This window comes from Caloenas nicobarica, chromosome 2, assembly GCF_036013445.1.
Source record: "Caloenas nicobarica isolate bCalNic1 chromosome 2, bCalNic1.hap1, whole genome shotgun sequence".
Taxonomy (NCBI): domain Eukaryota; kingdom Metazoa; phylum Chordata; class Aves; order Columbiformes; family Columbidae; genus Caloenas; species Caloenas nicobarica.
The window spans coordinates 5,073,089-5,091,626 of NC_088246.1; the positions used below are offsets into that span (position 1 = coordinate 5,073,089).

The following is an 18,538-nucleotide window of genomic DNA, read 5'->3' on the forward strand; positions in this document are numbered from 1 at the left end:
AACTGACTAATCAAGTACTAGGAAGAGTGCAATAAGTGTTTCGTGGTAACAAAATAGTATTTGTTATTAAGAAGTCTGGCTTGTTTTTCGTGCAAAAAAACCCTGAGGCAACAGCAAAGTTGGTTGCTGGATTGTGCTTTCTCTTTTTGCTGTCAGTGGGATGAGCTACGGTCAGCTGCAGTTGAGCGTGTTTGGGACCACTTTCTGTGGCTGTCCCACGTTATTTGACAGCTTCCTTTGCAAACGGGGAGGCTGATGTGGCAAATGCAGAATCCTAACCTGATGATCCTGGGAAATGCACTGGCTCTTTGGACCCTCGTGGAAGACATTTTAGTAACTGGAGTGTTTTGTGTTTAGCTTGGTTGCAAAACTGCAACTTTGCACTCACCTTCTTTTATGACTTCACAAAGAACGAGAAGACAAAATGCTCTGGTCTCAGATGATGGAATGAATAACTTTCTGTCTAGTTTCAATGATACTTTGGTTGGTGGCATCAGTGTCACACACTGGCCACCTCCTGGAGCCAGCACTATTTCAGCAGCAAGCACTATTTAGTATGTCCCTTCTTTTGTTTTATGGCACTGTGCCCCAACTCATTGTGGCTCATATTTTACATTGTGCTCATATTTTACATTGCATCTGAAAGGGGGCTGGGAAAGGACTAAAAACAGATACAGAGATTTTCTGGTGAAGGAGGATACGCAGTTTTACCTTGTTTGAGAAAGCTTGGTACAGCCAGCTGAGCCCAGGGCTGGAAACCAGGCAGTTGATGCTCTCCTATCATATTAATGTGTCTGAAAAATTTGAACTTCACACAGGCAAGCCTGTTCAAGAGACCAACTGAATGAAAACCATTCCAGTTTTGCCAGTCCAGAGCAGATATTTGTCACAAAATCTCCTTCTGTGAACAATGCAACACACTCCAGTGGAGCCTTGTTGTTTAGGGGCTTATCAATTCTAGTTGACATTATAATAGAGCTGATGAGACAGGGCTGAGGGGAGTAAAAGTCACAACCAAGGATGAAATAACCATTTGAATCTTCGGGTCTTTCCAGCAGATCATGTTTCACTTGCTTGAACTGATTTAATGTCAAAGAGAGCATCTCATCAAGACAAATTGTTGTATGTGGCTTTGCAAAAGTTATTCTGTGGTTTCTGGAAGAAAGGTATATAACAAGGAAAAGAAGCAGCACAGATTTTACTATCCTCCGGTTGCTGCTTTATATTGATGTCATTTATTTGTGTTGTGACTACACTGCAAAATCCAAGTTTTGGCTTTGACACTGGATGTGCAATTTACCCTGAGAGCCAGAGAATGAGACCAAACCCAGATATGACAGCTGGTAAAGATATAGGCTACAGACAGCGTGTAAACTGTTATTGCTGACCCACTGGATAGACAAACCTTCTGTTCCATAGTGTGAGAAAAGTAATGGAGAGGGATAAACCATGAGGAATTTTGAAAGTGAATAGAATTAGCTTGGGTCGTTTTATACAGTCATTAATATGTATGTGTATTTCTTCTCCATATGTGATGATGATTTAAATGTATTTCTGCGTTTAGGAGTATCAGATGCCTGCGGAATATTATCCACTGGAACTTGATCACCACTTTCATCCTGAGGAATGTGATGTGGTTTCTACTTCAAATGATAGATCACAACATACATGAAAGCAATGAAGTAAGTGCTTAGAGGTAGCGTGTCTGTGCCATGTAGTTTGGGGGCAGGCAGGGGTGCTGAATTTGTTCAACTGATAGAAATATTACAAAGGACACACACACATGCTCGGAGTGATTTTCATGTAATTTCAAAAATATTAAGAAAAGCAGCTTAGATTTTATGATTTTTCATTTATTTCCTCATTACTGAATATCAAACACTTTTTAAAAGTAAAAATCCCTCCCAAAAACTTATTTCTTATCTTCACCAACTATAGGTACTTTCCAAGTTTATATCCTGTGAGACTCAGTATCGTGCAAGACACTAAATTTGGCAGTTCTTGAACATTTTTTTTTGTCAGACCATCTTGCCATGGTGTGCACTGGTGTAGGGAAAGCATTCATTCCAGAGGGCAATCTTTATGAACACAGTACAGAAATGATTGATTTGGCTGTTGAGGCTCTGAGTCAGCTTTGTCTGATGACAGTGGACTTCTTGCTGTCTGGAGTCAGTGAGACTTCCAAGAAAAGAAGAAATAGGGCCTGAAACAGTGCAATTTTTGTTTCTTGATATCTTCATGAGGGAAAAAAAAAAAAATCCATTTTTCTGCTAATCCCCTCTACACCATGCTGGCCTCGAGGATGAAGATCTGTGATATGAGATGCATCCAGCAGCAGCTCCCTGCCACTAAACGGGATGGCTGCTTCCTTCAGGGACCCAAATGCTTCACTCCAGCTCCTGCCACTCCTTTTGAACTGCCTCTGTTACTTTTCTTGATCCCTTGGGAAGGACTGAACCCTTGGAGACAGAGGTGACTAAACTGGTGGAAAACTAGCCAGCGAAAAATTGAGCAAGACTTTTCTGCTGGTGTAGTGACCTAAGTCGTCTTTCTGATGGGTGACTGAGAGTCAGAGCCAGTTCAAGGGACTGGATGGATACACACAATAAAAAATGGGATGGCTGAAGGGGGTAAGAAGTGAGGCATCTTCTTTGTGTGGCTTTGAGCACTCTTAAGGAATACAGCATGTCACAGCACTCTCATTTCTCTTACTATCTATGTTATTTTTTGTTCACTCAGGTAACTCCCAAACCTCAATTTTTTTTGACACTGAGGGTGGTGAAACCCTGTCCCAGGTTGCCCAGAGAGGTGGTGGATGCCCCATCCCTGGAGACATCCCAGGCCAGGCTGGACGGGGCTCTGAGCAACCTGAGCTGGTGCAGATGTCCCTGCTCATGGCAGGGGGGGCACTGGGGGAGCTGGGGAGGTCCCTTCCAACCCAAATTATTCCATGATTCTAACTGCAGATGCTTGTTTGAGTGAGGACATTGAATCAGTCCCTACATCAGTACTGTAATGTCTCCCTCCATTTAGTCACACAGCAGCCCCAATAATATAAGGATTTTTGAGTGGATTAAAAGCACCTACTCCACAAGAAAAAGCAGTTTTCTTTATTTTCTTGGGGAGTAATTCTACATTTCCTTGGTGAGTGGTCCTTTTTGATAGTCCCTTAGCAGGGTTTTTTACAGTTCTCTTTCCCTTGACATATTCTTATAGTGGAGTATTCTCCTTTTAGGACTGTCCCCTGGTATTTAGCTCCCTAATAAAGAAGAAACATCATGCTACAGACACTTATGCACACACATACACACATACCCCCCGCTTCCTAGTGTCTTTGGACAGAGAGTGGACTAAAGTGCCTATAGATTAGAAGCTGGAAAACAAAGAGCAAAGTCATTAGTACCTAGATAAAGAAAGAGTATGAGATTCTAAGGGTTTTGGGATATCTATGCATACCTATCATTCTTCAAGCAGATACTCCTTTGAGATGTTATAGCATCTATTAATTCACTGTTTGCTTTGTATTTCTGACATTTTCAGGCTACAGAAGATGGTGGTATATGAGCTTTATTGTTGACAGTTTTATGCTGTGTGATTTAAGCTCAAGATGCTGCTGCAAATCTTAACACAGATTTTTACAGATATTTAAAAAAAATCGTTGGAGTCAGGCACTCAAATACCTTTTAAAATGTGACCACAAAGTGTCGAGGAAAATATAAACCTGCAAATATAAGGACAGATCCTCACATGCCTCAGTTTTAATTAATTCATCTCTTCTCTGCAGAACGCTGCAATCTTTTGGGGAAGGTACTTTATACAAGCTTAGTAATAACTTTGTTAAATTCCTATTGTGATAGAAGTCAAAGTAACACCATCAAAATCAATGAGAGCAACATCACTATGCTACCTAATGATGTGATCTCTTCTCTGCTGATCAGTAATAATTTAGTTACAGAAGCATCAAGGACTCAATGTGGAAACATTTTGCGTGAAGTTATAGTGCTTGTGTTAATAAATCAAGAAGGGGAATTGGTGAAGATGTCTGGAGTCTGATGGTGGATACACATGAGGATCAAGAATCCTCAGTCAAATAAATGAAATGGTATAAATTAACGAGTTCTGCTAATTGGGTTTATTATTTAGTACAAACAAATCCACTGCTCCAAAACAAATTGCTCAAAATTCGTTTTATTCTGGTTTCCTATGGAAACGATGCAGAGGGAGATCTCACTACTATCACATGTATTTGTATCTGTCCTGGTACCTTCGCAACCCCCTGCCCAATTCCACTCAGTTCTGACACAGGAACAACAAGCTCAGATAAAATTGGTTTTTTATAATTTTTGTGAAAATGGGCAGCTGTGGAGAGGACAAAAATTGTGTAAGTGTTGCAACTGAGGGATATAGTGGAACGAGACTGTAGACGTTATATCAGAGAATTTACATGAGATTAAGGCCACAGGGAAAGATTTAATTGATACTCATACTTTCAAAAAATTGAATGTGAGACTTAGAGTCTTTGGAAACAAAGTCCTGTTGGTTTGGGGGTCAATCAGGAATGGAGCCAAAATATTTGTTTGGTGTTATTCAAAAATAGGATTTTGTTTGTTTGTTTGTGGTTTTATTTTACTTTGCTCAGGCCAAAAGGAGAACAAAACATGATTTGGTTTAAACAAAACTTTGAAAACAAAATGTTTCATCTCCCTCTGAGTTTTGTTTTTTAATCTTATATTAAAGATGAAGCCAAACTAAATAACAAATCCTAATTAAATTATACAAAAATGAAAGCTTTAACACATCCAAAAGATTTCTTCTGTTTATTTCAGCTCAATATACAGAAGTGATCACAACTTGTTAATGGGTTATCATTTTGTAACTGTTTCTTGTCCAATAAATTTGGGGAATATGTTGAATGCCTGCTTGATCAGAAAGAATCTTTCCCAGTCTTCTCTGTGTAGCACTGCGGAAATTACCATCAGAAGTTACCTGTGATTTATCGATGTGATGTTGCCGTCTACCTCTCTATAGCTAATTGTGTATTCCACAGCTGTGCTCTCTCTGCACAGCCGTGAGGAGAAGATGCTTTTACTGAACCTGACCAAAAAATCCTATTGAAGTTATGGCAAAATTCAGACTGAAGCACTAACGGCAGGAATAGGGGGGATGAAGTAGCTGACAAAAGCATGTTTTTAAAATAAAATATATTTTTTCTGGATGTCAATGGTGCTCCTTCCCTTCAGTGGAAGCGAAGCAAGACTGTGACATTCACTTCTGTCTCATATTTTCTTTGAATTTCTCAGGAGGTGGGTTGTAGTTCCTAAGATATGCTTAGACTCTTACGTTGTCTTTGGATAGGACCCTAGGCTATAGCTGTACCTCTCTGAAAGATCATCTGTAGTCAAATGACCTCCCTCCTCTTGTCTTCTTTCCACACATCTGCTTCTTTAACCACTTGGGGATTGCTAGTCTGGACGTGTCCTATGGTGTGTTAACTTTCCAGACATGCTCAGGTGCAGGAGATCCTGCATGTTGTGGTCAAGACCGAGCTTCAGACATAGTTGTGAGTTCCCAAGAGAACCTAAGATATTCTAATTCCAAATCACAGGTATAAATCCGCATCCCATTAATGTGTTAGTTTAACGGTTGGACTCAACGATCTTCAAGGGTCTTTTCCAACCAAAATGACTCTATGATTCTATGAATTCTACTATTGATTTTTAAGGGAATAACAATATATAAAATTTTTCAAATGTTCTCACCATGATTTTTAAATGTTATTTTCTATTTTCTTTCCAGCCCTGGTGTCGATGTATTACCACTGTCTACAATTATTTTGTGGTGACCAACTTCTTCTGGATGTTTGTGGAAGGCTGCTACTTACACACTGCTATAGTGATGACTTATTCCACAGATAAGCTGCGGAAATGGGTCTTTCTCTTCATAGGATGGTGTAAGTGACTCATGTTTAAAATGGCATTACATGGTACCTGGCATTAAAGTGATAAAAACAAAAGCAGCAAGAATAAATGTGAAAAATCCCACTGTGATGAAGTCTAATATTCAAACCTAACTTTATGTCAGAACAACATGAGATTGGGTTTAGTTCTTCACTGTGACGATGATATAAACCAAATAGGTTATTGCTGGATTTATCTTCATTTAGATCCTCAGATACCTGGTGTTAAGGAACAAAAGAGAAGTCCCAGGCTTGGGATTTTGGGAATGCAGCAGTTCATACCATGTCCCTTTGACTTTGATCAGCAAAGCGGCGATCACAACCCCTTATGCGCTGCTGCTCAACACGGCATGAAACAGAAAAGGCACTGCCCATGCCCTGTGGACCACTCGGCCTCAAGAGACAGATGAGACACATCTAAGTGAAGAGCTGGCTATAAGAGAACCCTAATTATCTGCCAATCTGGCCTTACCGCCGCCTTTCGGGCTGCTGAAGGATTTGTTCCTAGAAAACCACCTTTAACAAAGAGTCACATGTCATCTTTGTACTCTCCTTGTGGCTACTCAAAGGCAGAAAAATAGCTCATTGCATGCCATAGCCTTCTTTCTACTGTGCCAGCCTGGACCAGCGCAAAGGAGCATCTCCTTCACCCTCACTGCATCCATATAGGCTGGTCTGTTGGTAACAGGCTGGGAACCGATTGTGAGAGTAGCAGTCCTGCTGAAAAAGACGTAGGGCTTGCAGCGGATGCGAGCTGAGTATGAGCCATCAGTGCCTTCCTGTCATAAATAAGGTAAAAGACATACTGTGTGGAGAGAAGATTGAGCTAAGTTACTACTACTTTCTATTCAGCTTTGGTAAGGCACCTTTGTGGTCAGTTTGGAGTCTTTTGGGTGAAAAGGGCTGTGGAAAATCTGGAGGTTAGCCAGTAGAAGGCTGTCAATATGATCAGGGATCTAGAGGACATGACCTGTGAAGTGAGGCTGAATGAGCTGAGTTTATTTAATCTGGCAAGGAGGAAGCTAAGGAAGAATCTGTTAGGTACCAAGAATGATTTAAAGGATTATATTCTTGGTAATAGCAGATGTTATGAGAAAGGGCAAGGGCCACAGATTACAGACTGGGAGATTACGACCAGACATTAAGAAAACAGAAAATTTACCAAGTAGTACAACACTGGAACAGATGACTAAGAAGCTCTGGAATCTCTGACTCTGGAGGTGTTGCAAATTCAGCAAGGCTATTCCTTGGTTGAGGTGGGTTAGTACTGACAGTTCTGCTTTTAGCAGGAGATTGGAGTGGATACCTTCAGAGTTCAGGTTGGACTAGATGACCTTTGAAGGTTCCTACTGGCCCAAACTATTCTATGATTCTACGAACATATCCATGATTTGAACTTGACCAGGACAGGTTTGACAATACAAGCCCCCTGCGGGCAGCTTATTCGCTTGAAAGCAAAATCTGAAGTAAAACTGAACTAGTGAATTTGGCAGTTCTTTTCTATTGGGAGAAGAAAGATGGGAAAAAGTTGCAAATATTTTCTTTTCTGAAAGTAGAATGTCATTTTGTTCAGAAATGCTTCTGCTTTTCAGAACTGAGCAGAAGTAATTGAATTGCACTTCTGAAGGCAGAAACAGCCTTTAAAACAAAATACGTCATTCAATCCAAAATCAAATCGGAGGAAAGAAGAGTTGTGGTAGAAAGAAAATGTTCATGTGGGGGAATGGATTCAATTTTTTTTCAATATTTTCAATTCTCTCGCCAAACTGGAAAATCAGCTGCTCACACAGCTCTCACAGATCCCGTGACTGATTTGGTCCCTACCTCACTCAGAGCCCTCTGGGTTTCTGATTAACGATGTAGGAGTGATGCAAGCTGAATATGCCTTTTTCCTCACCCTTTTGGGTACTTTCTGGCTCTGCTTTGCTTTCCCATACACAATCTTTTACTGCCTTCATTCTCAAATTGCTGTTCTTTGCTTCACGAGGAAAAGTAAAACGTTTTCCTCTAGGAGCAAGGACATGGCTACAAAAACATGGGGGAAATGAGGGTACCAGACCCTGTGAGTCAATGGTGAACAAGACAGAAGACAACACAATCACTTGCAGGGCACAGGAGTTGGTGGATTAGGAGACGAGAGCTGCACTATACTTCTTGCTGAGATTAAAGTTGACCACTTAGCAATTCAGTCCCACCCCTACTGTGTTCTGGTTCTCTTTCCACTCTGCTTTGCCTCTTCAAAGCCTCCGTTTCCCACAGAAGAGGCAACAAATGGGAGGTTAAAAAGCAGCAGTAGATACTTGTCCGGGCTGACTCCTGTATGAGGATTTAAGTTGTGTTGCTTCCAGTGGGAAAAAGCAGATACTAGCGGGGTCACTGAATCTGGGCTTCTGCTCATTCATTCACCTGAGAGTAGCAGTGATTTCAGAGGAATGTGATCCTGGAGGTTGGAATAAGAGATGGAGCTGTTGTTTGTTTTTGCCTGAGGTGACAGGTTAAAGGTACGGGGGAAATGGGAGAGAGAAAATTCTCCTCCTCTAATTTTGGCAGCAATCCAGTCTTTGCCTGGAGAATGCCTGGGTGAGAAAGTTCCCGTTTTGCCCAGCAGATCTGCGTCAAAAGGCCAGTTCTACTTAGTCCTCATTTCCAGTTTCCTGCTCCAGCAAATCCCCCTGAAACAAGCTGGACTCTGAAGGCCTAACACAAAACAAGCGCAAGTCTTGATAAGAACGAACATGCAGACACAACACATTGCACGTTTTAGGTAGAATTATATATATATAAAATTAAGATTAGCTGGATCCTTCAGAAAGGGCAAACGAACAAATTTTGACAGTGCAAGATATCAAGAGATTCTTTCCCATAATCCTGTTTCACAGAGAAGATTCAACTAAAAAATTAATTGAAAATTTTGAGAATGGTCTTCATCTAAAGAGTTCTGTATGTTTACAGACTTCTTGCAGCCTGGGAAATAAAAATCTAAACACCCATCTACAAGTGATATCTCTAAAGTTTTGCCATATCAACTGCAGGAAAATGGAAAGGGACCAAAATAGCCTTTAAGCCAGTCAAAATTGTTCTGGTCACTTATATAGACACTTGCATATATATATGTGTGTTTGTTAATAATTTTCTAAACTTTTCTTAGTGGAACTACAGTTTTCTCTTTTTCAGATGATCTTTTTGGTATATACATAAAGAGGTCTTAGTAATTGTAGTGTCTCAAGTATACAAAAATAGGACCGTTTGTATTTGTGCTCTTCCAGTTCATTAACCAAGACCCTCCTCAAACGAATCTGTATCTACACCTGTATTATCCATCCATACATGGGCTGTGATTAACTCCTGATTTTTTGCTGTTGCAGGTATTCCTTGCCCAATCATCATTGCCTGGGCCATTGGAAAACTATATTATGAAAATGAACAGTAAGTGATGTTAACAATTGCGTTTATGTGACTCTGTAAATAAATTAAGAAATGCCTGCAAGATGAACCGGTAATTTAGAAATCAGGCTGACTGATAGGAAAGAGGAAGGCTCAAATCACTTCCATCCAAATCCAGACTATCTCAAATTTCAGAGCACTACTTGAGTCAGTTCCTGAAAATACCTTTCCCAAATATCCTTGGCTGAGCCCTGAAGCTCTCATTTGGTATCTTTATACATGATTTACAGTCAGGCTAATCTCCTTCAATGGGAGTTTTGCTTGAGTAAGACCTTGGTAAAAAACTACGGTTGAGTGCTAAAGGATTTAGCTTTCTGGGTGTGCAGAATTCACAGAATCACAGAATCACAGAATCACAGAATGTTAGGGATTGGAAGGGACCTCGAAAGATCATCTAGTCCAATCCCCCTGCCGGAGCAGGAACACCCAGGTGAGGTTATACAGGAAGGTGTCCAGGCGGGTTTTGAATGTCTCCAGAGAAGGAGAATCCACAACCTCCCTGGGAAGCCTGTTCCAGTGTTCCGTCACCCTCACTGAGAAGAAGTTTCTTCTCAAATTTAAGTGGAACCTCTTGTGTTCCAGCTTGAACCCATTACCCCTTGTCTTACTGTTGGTTGTCACCAAGAAGAGCCTGGCTCCATCCTCGTGACACCCACCCTTTATATATTTATAAACATTGATGAGGTCACCCCTCAGTCTCCTCTTCTCCAAGCTAAAGAGCCCCAGCTCCCTCAGCCTTTCCTCATAAGGGAGATGCTCCACTCCCTTCATCATCTTTGTGGCCCTGCGCTGGACTGTCTCCAGCAGTTCCCTGTCCTTCTTGAACTGAGGGGCCCAGAACTGGACACAATATTCCAGATGAGGTCTCACCAGGGCAGAGTAGAGGGGCAGGAGAACCTCTCTGACCTACTGACCACCCCCCTTCTAATACACCCCAGGATGCCATTGGCCTTCTTGGCCACAATGGCACAGTGCTGGCTCATGGTCATCCTGCTGTCCCCAGGACCCCCAGGTCCCTTTCCCCTACACTGCTCTCTAATAGGTCATTCCCCAACCTGTACTGGAACCTGGGGTTGTTCCTGTCCAGATGCAAGACTCTACATTTTCCCTTGTTATATTTCATTAAATTTTTCCCCGCCCAACTCTCTAGCCTGTCCAGATCTCGCTGGATGGCAGCACAGCCTTCTGGCGTGTCAGCCACTCCTCCCAGCTTGGTGTCATCAGCAAACTTGCTGATAGTACACTCAATTCCCTCATCCAAGTCGTTGATGAATATATTGAACAGTATTGGTCCCAGAACTGACCCTTGAGGCACTCCACTAGATACAGGCCTCCAACCAGACTCCGCCCCATTGACCACGACTCTCTGGCTTCTCTCCTTCAGCCAGTTTGCAGTCCACCTCACTACCCGATCATCCAGCCCACACTTCCTCAGTTTTGCCGTGAGGATGCTGTGGGAGACGGTGTCAAATGCTTTGCTGAAGTCAAGGTAGACCACATCCACTGCTCTGCCATCGTCAATCCACCTTGTTACGTCTTCATAAAAGGCTATGAGGTTGGTCAAACACGACTTCCCCTTGGTGAAGCCATGTTGACTGTCCCTGATGACCCTCTTATCCTTGATATGTCTTAAGATAGCACCAAGGATAAGGTGTTCCATCAATTCAGGTGACAGTCTGCCAAGAATAGTCATACAGCTGGAATTTTTGCATTTCTGTTTCTGGCTTTTCCAATTGGAAGCAGTTAGTGCACGAAATTGAAAAATATGAGACATAAAGAGGCATCTATGTTTTGGGAATTTTTCACCCAAGCATTGACACTGGTCAGATATAGCTCAGCTTGTACTTTTCAACTAGTGTTTGGATCAATGTCTATTGCCTGTTATAGCTCCCTTCCCTAACCTTGAAAACACTATTTTCTCTATGAATCTGGTTTTCCTATGACCACGCTGTTTGTCTGTCTGTAGCGCATCTGATTAAATGTAAGTATCTACCTTGTGGGTGTTTGCATCTGCACTAATCTCTGGTCTCTTATGATCGGGGTGATCAGTCTAAACAATAAAAGCAGTCTGGCGTGTATTTCAGCTCATCCAGAAGAAAATGTCCCAAGTAGGTTGGACGAATTAGAGTTACAGGCGGTATTTCTCCTGGCCATAGGGGAGGTGGATAGGATGACCGGCTGAGTTTTGGGCATCCATGCTGTAGGCACGGGAGGAATTCTGCTACACGCTACTTAATTCCTCTTCTCTGCTCACAACAAAATTTTGAACCCTTGGCCAATCTCTTCTGTAGCTTTAACAGTGACTTTGCAGGTGATAATCTAATTTCCAGGAGTTACACATATTGGCAGACAGACAGACACTTTTTCACTGAGGGAAAAGTTTTGTGTGATTCCACACCACCCACAGTAATCATACAGGAGAATTCATACTGTAGTCTCAAAATAGCAGGAAAAACTTCAGTTGGAATCTGTTCCTCGTGTGTTCAAGTCAAATAGCCCTGGGAGTTAACCTCAGATCACTAGACTTCCCTAATTTCTGTGCTCACAGACCTTGGTTTTGGATGGGTAAAGGATCAGAACATTCTGGGTCTGCTTCATGGTCAGGTTCCTTGTAGTTCTTGCCTTGCACAAGCCAGGGCAGCATGGCAGCTGTCTCATTGTGCTGAAGTACGACATTCAGCTCTAGAAGTAAGAGCTGAAGGAACAAGTCAGCTTAAAAAGCACAAAACAAAATAACCAAAACTCGTGTCTTGAAACCTGGAGAGGCAAAGCACCACATGCATTAATAATGGTGATGCACATTAAACATTCCTGTTGTGAGTTCAATGCCGAAGTTTAAACGCCTCCTTTTGGAAGACTGCTCATCACTCCCAAATGAAATAATGGAAAGTAGGACCCTTGATAGAAACATGCCACAACACCTGTGGTCACACTGCCCACAAGGTGGCTAGAGGAAGAAACCACTGCATCATTTGTACCAGTGCCTTCTTGCGCCATTATTGTACACCTGCAAAGTAATGTGAAATAATCTCCCCTTGATGTATCACAAATATGAAAAAAGACATTACATGTTTATATAGGTATGTGTGTTACTCTTACCAGCAAAGGTGTAACTGGCTCAAATACTGCACAACAACAACAAAAAAAGGGGGGATATAAAATACAGTCAGCAGGGCAAGGAAGACAAAGTGATCCACTTCGGTGCGGAGAACATCGAGGCTGTTTCTGTTGAGTCTCTAGGCTCAAGCTCTCCCCCTTGGGTGGATTATCAAATAGAGCTTGTGCTTTTAAATCCATGTCATGGACAAATCTGTACTTTCCAATTCATATACATCATTCGTCTTACGTGCTTACTGACGAGGGAGGTGTCAGGTACTCATGGTAGACCCAGACAAACTTAATGCCTTGGGATGTTTCTACCTTTCTGTCTTTATTGCTGCTGTTTGCCTTGGAGTAAAACATTCACACACACCCTCACTGCACATCATAGCTATGTCAAATTCATCAAGAATGCCCTTTTGGCTTGTGCCCACCATAGTGTGAGGTATAATAGCCTGGAGCGTCAGTTTTGTGCTCGCTTGTTGTCAGTGTTTGAGCCAAGATTCACTTTACTCTGCTTGAGAAATCAAGAGTGGATGCTTCAATAGTGCCTTTCTTTGATGTAGCATATGCACCCAGGCAGAGCTCTTGTAAATGAAGAGCTGACAAGGGCATTAAGTTGTAAGGCCAAGGCTAGTAAATGAAATCTGCTTTTCACATTTGTAGTAATGTCATATGCAGGGGAGACTCAGTAGAAGTAAATGAACTGAAGCAAAATATAAATTGATAACTTGCTGAGGGTCTGACAGCCGTCATAAGTGTTCAGACACCTTCTCAAGCATTGAAGCATGGGATGCTTCAGAGAGCCCCTGCTCTGTCTCCCTGAGGAAAGGAGCAGATTCTGCTGAATAGTCAAACTGAAGCACATGTAGGAATGTACCTACATGTGCTGTGTGTGAGATATGTACCTGTGTGTACTTAACTTATGGCCTGTTTTCCTCTCCAGTCCATCAGCCATTGGGACAGTTTGGACTGAACTTTGTGGCATTTAGAGAACACTTTCTCTGTGCAGGGATAATATAGAAATCATGCCTTTAATTTGAATTCTGTAAGTTTGTGCAAATATATACAGATGAGAGAAAACTAATCCCTGACTTTAAAAAAAAACAATTGCTCTCTGGATCTCATAAGAGCATCTCTTATGAGAGCAGAGACTGAGAGAGTTGGGATTGTTTAGACTGGAGAGGAGAAAGCTCAGGGGGATCATATCAACGTTTATAAATATCTTATAGGAGGATATAAAGAAGATAGAGCCAGACACTTCTCATTGGTGCCCAGAGACAGGACAAGTGGCAGTGGCACAGAATGAAACACATGAAATTCCGTCTGAACATCAAGAAACAACTTTTTACTGTGGGGGTGGTAGAACAGGTTGCCCAGGGAAATTGTGGAGTCTTCATCCTTGAAACTACTCAAAAGCCGGCTGAGCACAGCTCTGAGCAATCTGTTTCAGCCAACCCTGCTGTGAGCAGGGAGGGAGGACTAGAAAATCTCAAGAAGTCCCTGCCAGCCTCACTTATTCTGTGAAAAGAGGCTGTTCTCCCCAGTCAACCTACTTGTCATGCTCCATTTATCTTGACCACTGGGGAAATCATGTGTTGTTCCCCCATGAGGTCAGACCTCCACACTGGACACATGCAGAAAACATGGACTATCCTGCAGCTTCCGACACTCTTTGGATATAGAATCATAGATCATAGAATGCTCTGGGTTGGAAGGGACCTTTAAAGATCATCTACTCCAACCCTCTTGCCGTGGTCAAGCACATCTTTCACTAGATAGAATCACAGAAACATTCCAGTTGGAAGAGACCCTCAAGATCATTGAGTCCAACCATAACCTAACTCTAGCACTAAACCACATCCCTAAGAACCGTGTCTATAAGCTTTCTAAACCCCTTCAGGGATGGTGATTCCACCACTGCCCTGGGCAGCCTGTTCCAATGCCCAACAACCCTTTTTGGGAATAAATTTTTCCCAATATCCCATCTAAACCTCCCCTGGTGCAACATGAGGCCATTTCCTCCCATCCTGTCACTCGTTCCTTGGAAGAAGAGACCAACCCCCTCCATGCTCCAAGCTCCTTTCAGGCAGTTCAGAGATCAGGTCTCCCCTCAGCTCCTGTTCTCCAGGCTGAACCCCCCAAGTCCCATCACACTTGTGCTCCAGCCCCTTCCCCAGCTCCGTTCCCTTCTCTCAACTCACTCCAGCACCTCAAGGTCTTTCCAATAGTGAGGGGCCCCAAAGTGAACACAGTATTCAAGGTATCTCATTGGACAGCCCAAAATTCAGAACAAAATGGGAAACTTCTCCATCTGAGTACGCATTTGATCTGTAACTTAATTGTTCAGAGGTTGAACTGGGGTTCAAGTTATGTAGCTCATAATAACTTAAGAGCTCCAAATAGCACACAGGAAGAATGTTAAGAAAACGCTTCAACCAGCTTCCTAATTTTTTTCATTTTTGTTCTTTTTAGAGATCATGTTCTGAGTATTGAGGCAAATATAATTGGTACTGTGGCAAATATCCTCTCTGGGGTTTAGTTGTTCTTTAGCAAAATCTGACAACTCTGAAAAAAGTACGGTTAAGTCTCAATTAAAAATAAAAAAGAAACAAACAAACAAAAAACCAACCAAAAACCAACACATAAATGATTAAGAATTATTGTAGTAATTTCATTGATGAACAGTTGATAAGGGGAAGAACATTATTAAGATGTAATTAACGAAAATGATAAAACCAGCAGTGCTTTTTGTTATATAACGAACTATCAGAGAACCACGAATAATATTAATTAGTACTATTCAATAGAAGCATGTTTACATATCTGAGCCTAATCAGAGCTGTCTTCCTAAATTGTCTTCTTCAATATTCTGATATTCAGTGAGTGTTTGTTTATTCTTTCAGAGGTAGGAAAAAAAAAGCTTTTATTTCACACAGATGGAATTAAAATTCTGATGCACCAAATGATTTTCTGTGGTTTATGTTTCTCTTTTTGGTCTTAAAGAAATGTGCAGTGCTGATTTTGTTGCAGAAATAATGGATTATGTTGTATTTAAAGTAAGAGTTAAGATGACAGGCAGAAAAGTTTGCAATATCTCAGCTAAGGTCCCAGTTTGAACGATTTGACTGTAAATATGAAATATAGCTAATCAAATGCAGACATATGTGATGCCACTGGTATATCTGTCTTCTTACCATTACTTGTCTGATTTAATGGATACATTAGAAATGTTTAGATGACAATGTAACAGATCTATTCCATAGCCTAATGAGATTAGCGATGTCCTAGAAAAGCTACTATTTATTTTTTTGTTTGTTTCCATTAACTCCTGGAGCATCAAGCTCCTATGGAGATGCCTGTTGTGTAGAAGTCTACCTTTGGCCACAAACTTATTCCCTCGAATTATATGTGAAAGTTTGTATAAACACATCACGCTTCACTCAATGCAACCATGGTCTAATACTGGGCTTCAGATAATAAACGTCAGCATTTTGCTCTTCAGAATGTTCTTACACTTAAGCAATATTTAAATTCCAAAGAGCAATGAGCAGCCTGTGCTCTGGAACCTCATTTGTGCCCTACCAGCTCTGTGCCAAATTCTCTGCTGACTTTTTCTGGCCCACCAAGTTCTGCCACATGCCCCAGCCTGTTTCTTATTAGTCCCCCTTCTAGATCCTCTGCTAGAATAGCCAGCTGCCCAGAAACTCCAAGTAGCTCTTGGTTCTCAGAGTTTCAGGCAATATATAATAGTTCTCCCAAAATGCCCTTCAAAAAAGATTCTCAAATTTAGGTCTTGCAAGCTCAGGAAAGTTGTGTTTCCCACCTTGGCATATCTTGCAATTCATTTTTCTTCATATCTTTCCATCTCCATAACTAAAAAGAAAAAAAAAAGTGAAACAAAACACCCACCAGTCTCCTCGGTCTCCCTCATTTAAGGCTGCCCTGCGGATTCTTCTAGGATGATAACTTGGCTGCAGGAAGAACCTTATTCCGAGTCTTGCTCTCATCACCAAATTTTGAAGATTAGTTGGAAAATTATCAATTTAAACTAATTTTCAGTCAGTGCACCAGGGAATAACAGACATGTTTTGTATTTAAAAATATTCAAAGCTCTCTCATTTATTTAGAATTTAAAATATGTAGAAATTGACTCAAGAAAATGCAAACAATTGTGTGATACTGATTTCTGCTCCTAGATATCTGCTGCATATCTCAATATTTCTGTGCATTCAGTTCAATAAGAGCATTCTGCAATGGGAAAACAGCTCCTTCAGTTTTAGCAAGCAATACCTTCTGGAGAAGGGGGCATTATGTGATTCCCAATAATTCCATCTGAACCATAGCTTTCCTTATCCCAATTTATTTGCCTTGGACTCATGAGGTTGTGTCTTACAGACTGCAACCTCTTCAAGGTAACAAGTGTTATTTCTTGAATGTTTGTAAAAGTGAAAATCTGCACTTTTACTCGTGGCCTCCTTGGATCAGAAATTGCCTTTGGTTTAACGTCCCCAGTGGCAATTATCTTTTGTCATAAGGCATACACAGGAAAGATCTATTTTTTGCTCTGTAAACTTTTTGCGTGGTATCCACCAAGGGCAAAAAAACTCTCAGACTTTTGAACTCCAAAATCTACTTCTTACAGGACCTGGAGCTCCAATGACCTTAAGGCATTGTGATAGCAAAGTTGTCTCTTCTGGGTGGAACCAGGATCCAGACCATGCGGCTATATCTGCAGTATTAAACTAGCTAGACATGGAATCATTCCTTAGGCTGGAGTCCAAATAGCATGGAATAGTTCACATCCATATTATTAAACACTCTCAGCCTCCAAATCAGGGTAGCTGCAGTTTGTAGACTATTGGGAATGTCCTCTGGTTCACGCTACTCCAAATTGGCTCCCCAAGAACTGTTTTGGGGTTGGATATTGCTTAGCCTGGGCCAAAACTGCATCAAGGAAAATTTAATAGTGTAAGTGACTGAGTCTAGGTCTAAGCTCGGTTCTGATTCATTTGCTGACATAGATATAACCAGTTTATTACTCAGTTAAAGGAATGAAGTAAACACCAGTACCGGTCACTGTGAAATCACAGGTTTAGTCTGTTGTACAAAAAAGATAACAGGGAGCAAACACTTCTAATTAGTGGAAGTGAAAGTCAAGCCAGAACTTCTAATTCATGCAGTACCTTATTTAGACAGCATTTCCACACAGATTGAGACATATTTGCTCTAAGTAACAGCCCTTGCTTTATAGAATTGAAGTGCTGCTGGACACTGCAATAGATAACAGGTTTTTTTTTCCTTACAAAGAATATTTGTTTCATCCCTTTTTCAGACCCAGCAGGACATATCTTCTGTATCCTCCTTTATAGCAGGTTCTCACATTTCTTGGAAATATTTACATGGGCAATAGCCAAAACCATAGTGAGAACATGAATGTGCTAATGGGAGGGGAAAATGGGGCTCAGAGCTGTGTCCAAGCAAAAAGTGGCTTTATAGCAGAAAACTCAGTCACTTGCCAATTATGTACATGATTAAACAACTTGGGCAATAAGGGAACATCTCTCTATGGTGTTTTTGATATTAAAATATAAAAGAAATGCATTCCCCTTTATAAATTATTTTCTTATTTGTTTGTTTTCTTACAGGTGCTGGTTTGGAAAGGAGCCAGGGAAATATATCGACTACATATATCAAGGGCCAGTGATTCTTGTTCTTCTGGTAAGTGTGTATGTGGGTGGAAGGACGTTGCCATCTCCCATTGAGGGATAATTTAATAGGCGTATGTGATGTTCCACATCCACTTTTAAGTAAAATAAAACACAAACAAGGTCGAACATCTTCAGCTGTTCTCTAAAGTTGCCACAGTAGCGAACACTGCAAGTCAGAATTGCAGTGATTTGGTTTTGGCTGTTTCCTTGACCTTAGGCCATTCTTTCCTCCTCCCTCTGTAATGCCATTTGCTTTCCTTTGTACAATGTTTTGAGATGCAGGATGGTAAAAAGTTCAAAAACAGGAGGTACATTACAATATCTGCTC

The 18,538-nt window shown here is 41.3% G+C and overlaps 1 protein-coding gene across 4 annotated transcripts in view; it reads left to right on the plus strand.

Moving 5' to 3' along the window:
- The window catches only part of CRHR2 (corticotropin releasing hormone receptor 2), a 157,594-nt gene that overhangs the window by 102,854 nt on the left and 36,202 nt on the right, over positions 1 to 18,538 (plus strand). For all 4 annotated transcript variants that reach the window (XM_065628081.1, XM_065628082.1, XM_065628079.1 and 1 more), the window contains exons 6-9: positions 1,565 to 1,682; positions 5,797 to 5,950; positions 9,322 to 9,382; positions 18,148 to 18,220. In XM_065628081.1, the coding sequence (XP_065484153.1) occupies positions 1,565 to 1,682; positions 5,797 to 5,950; positions 9,322 to 9,382; positions 18,148 to 18,220 (406 nt within the window). The remainder of the gene's footprint in view (positions 1 to 1,564; positions 1,683 to 5,796; positions 5,951 to 9,321; positions 9,383 to 18,147; positions 18,221 to 18,538) is intronic.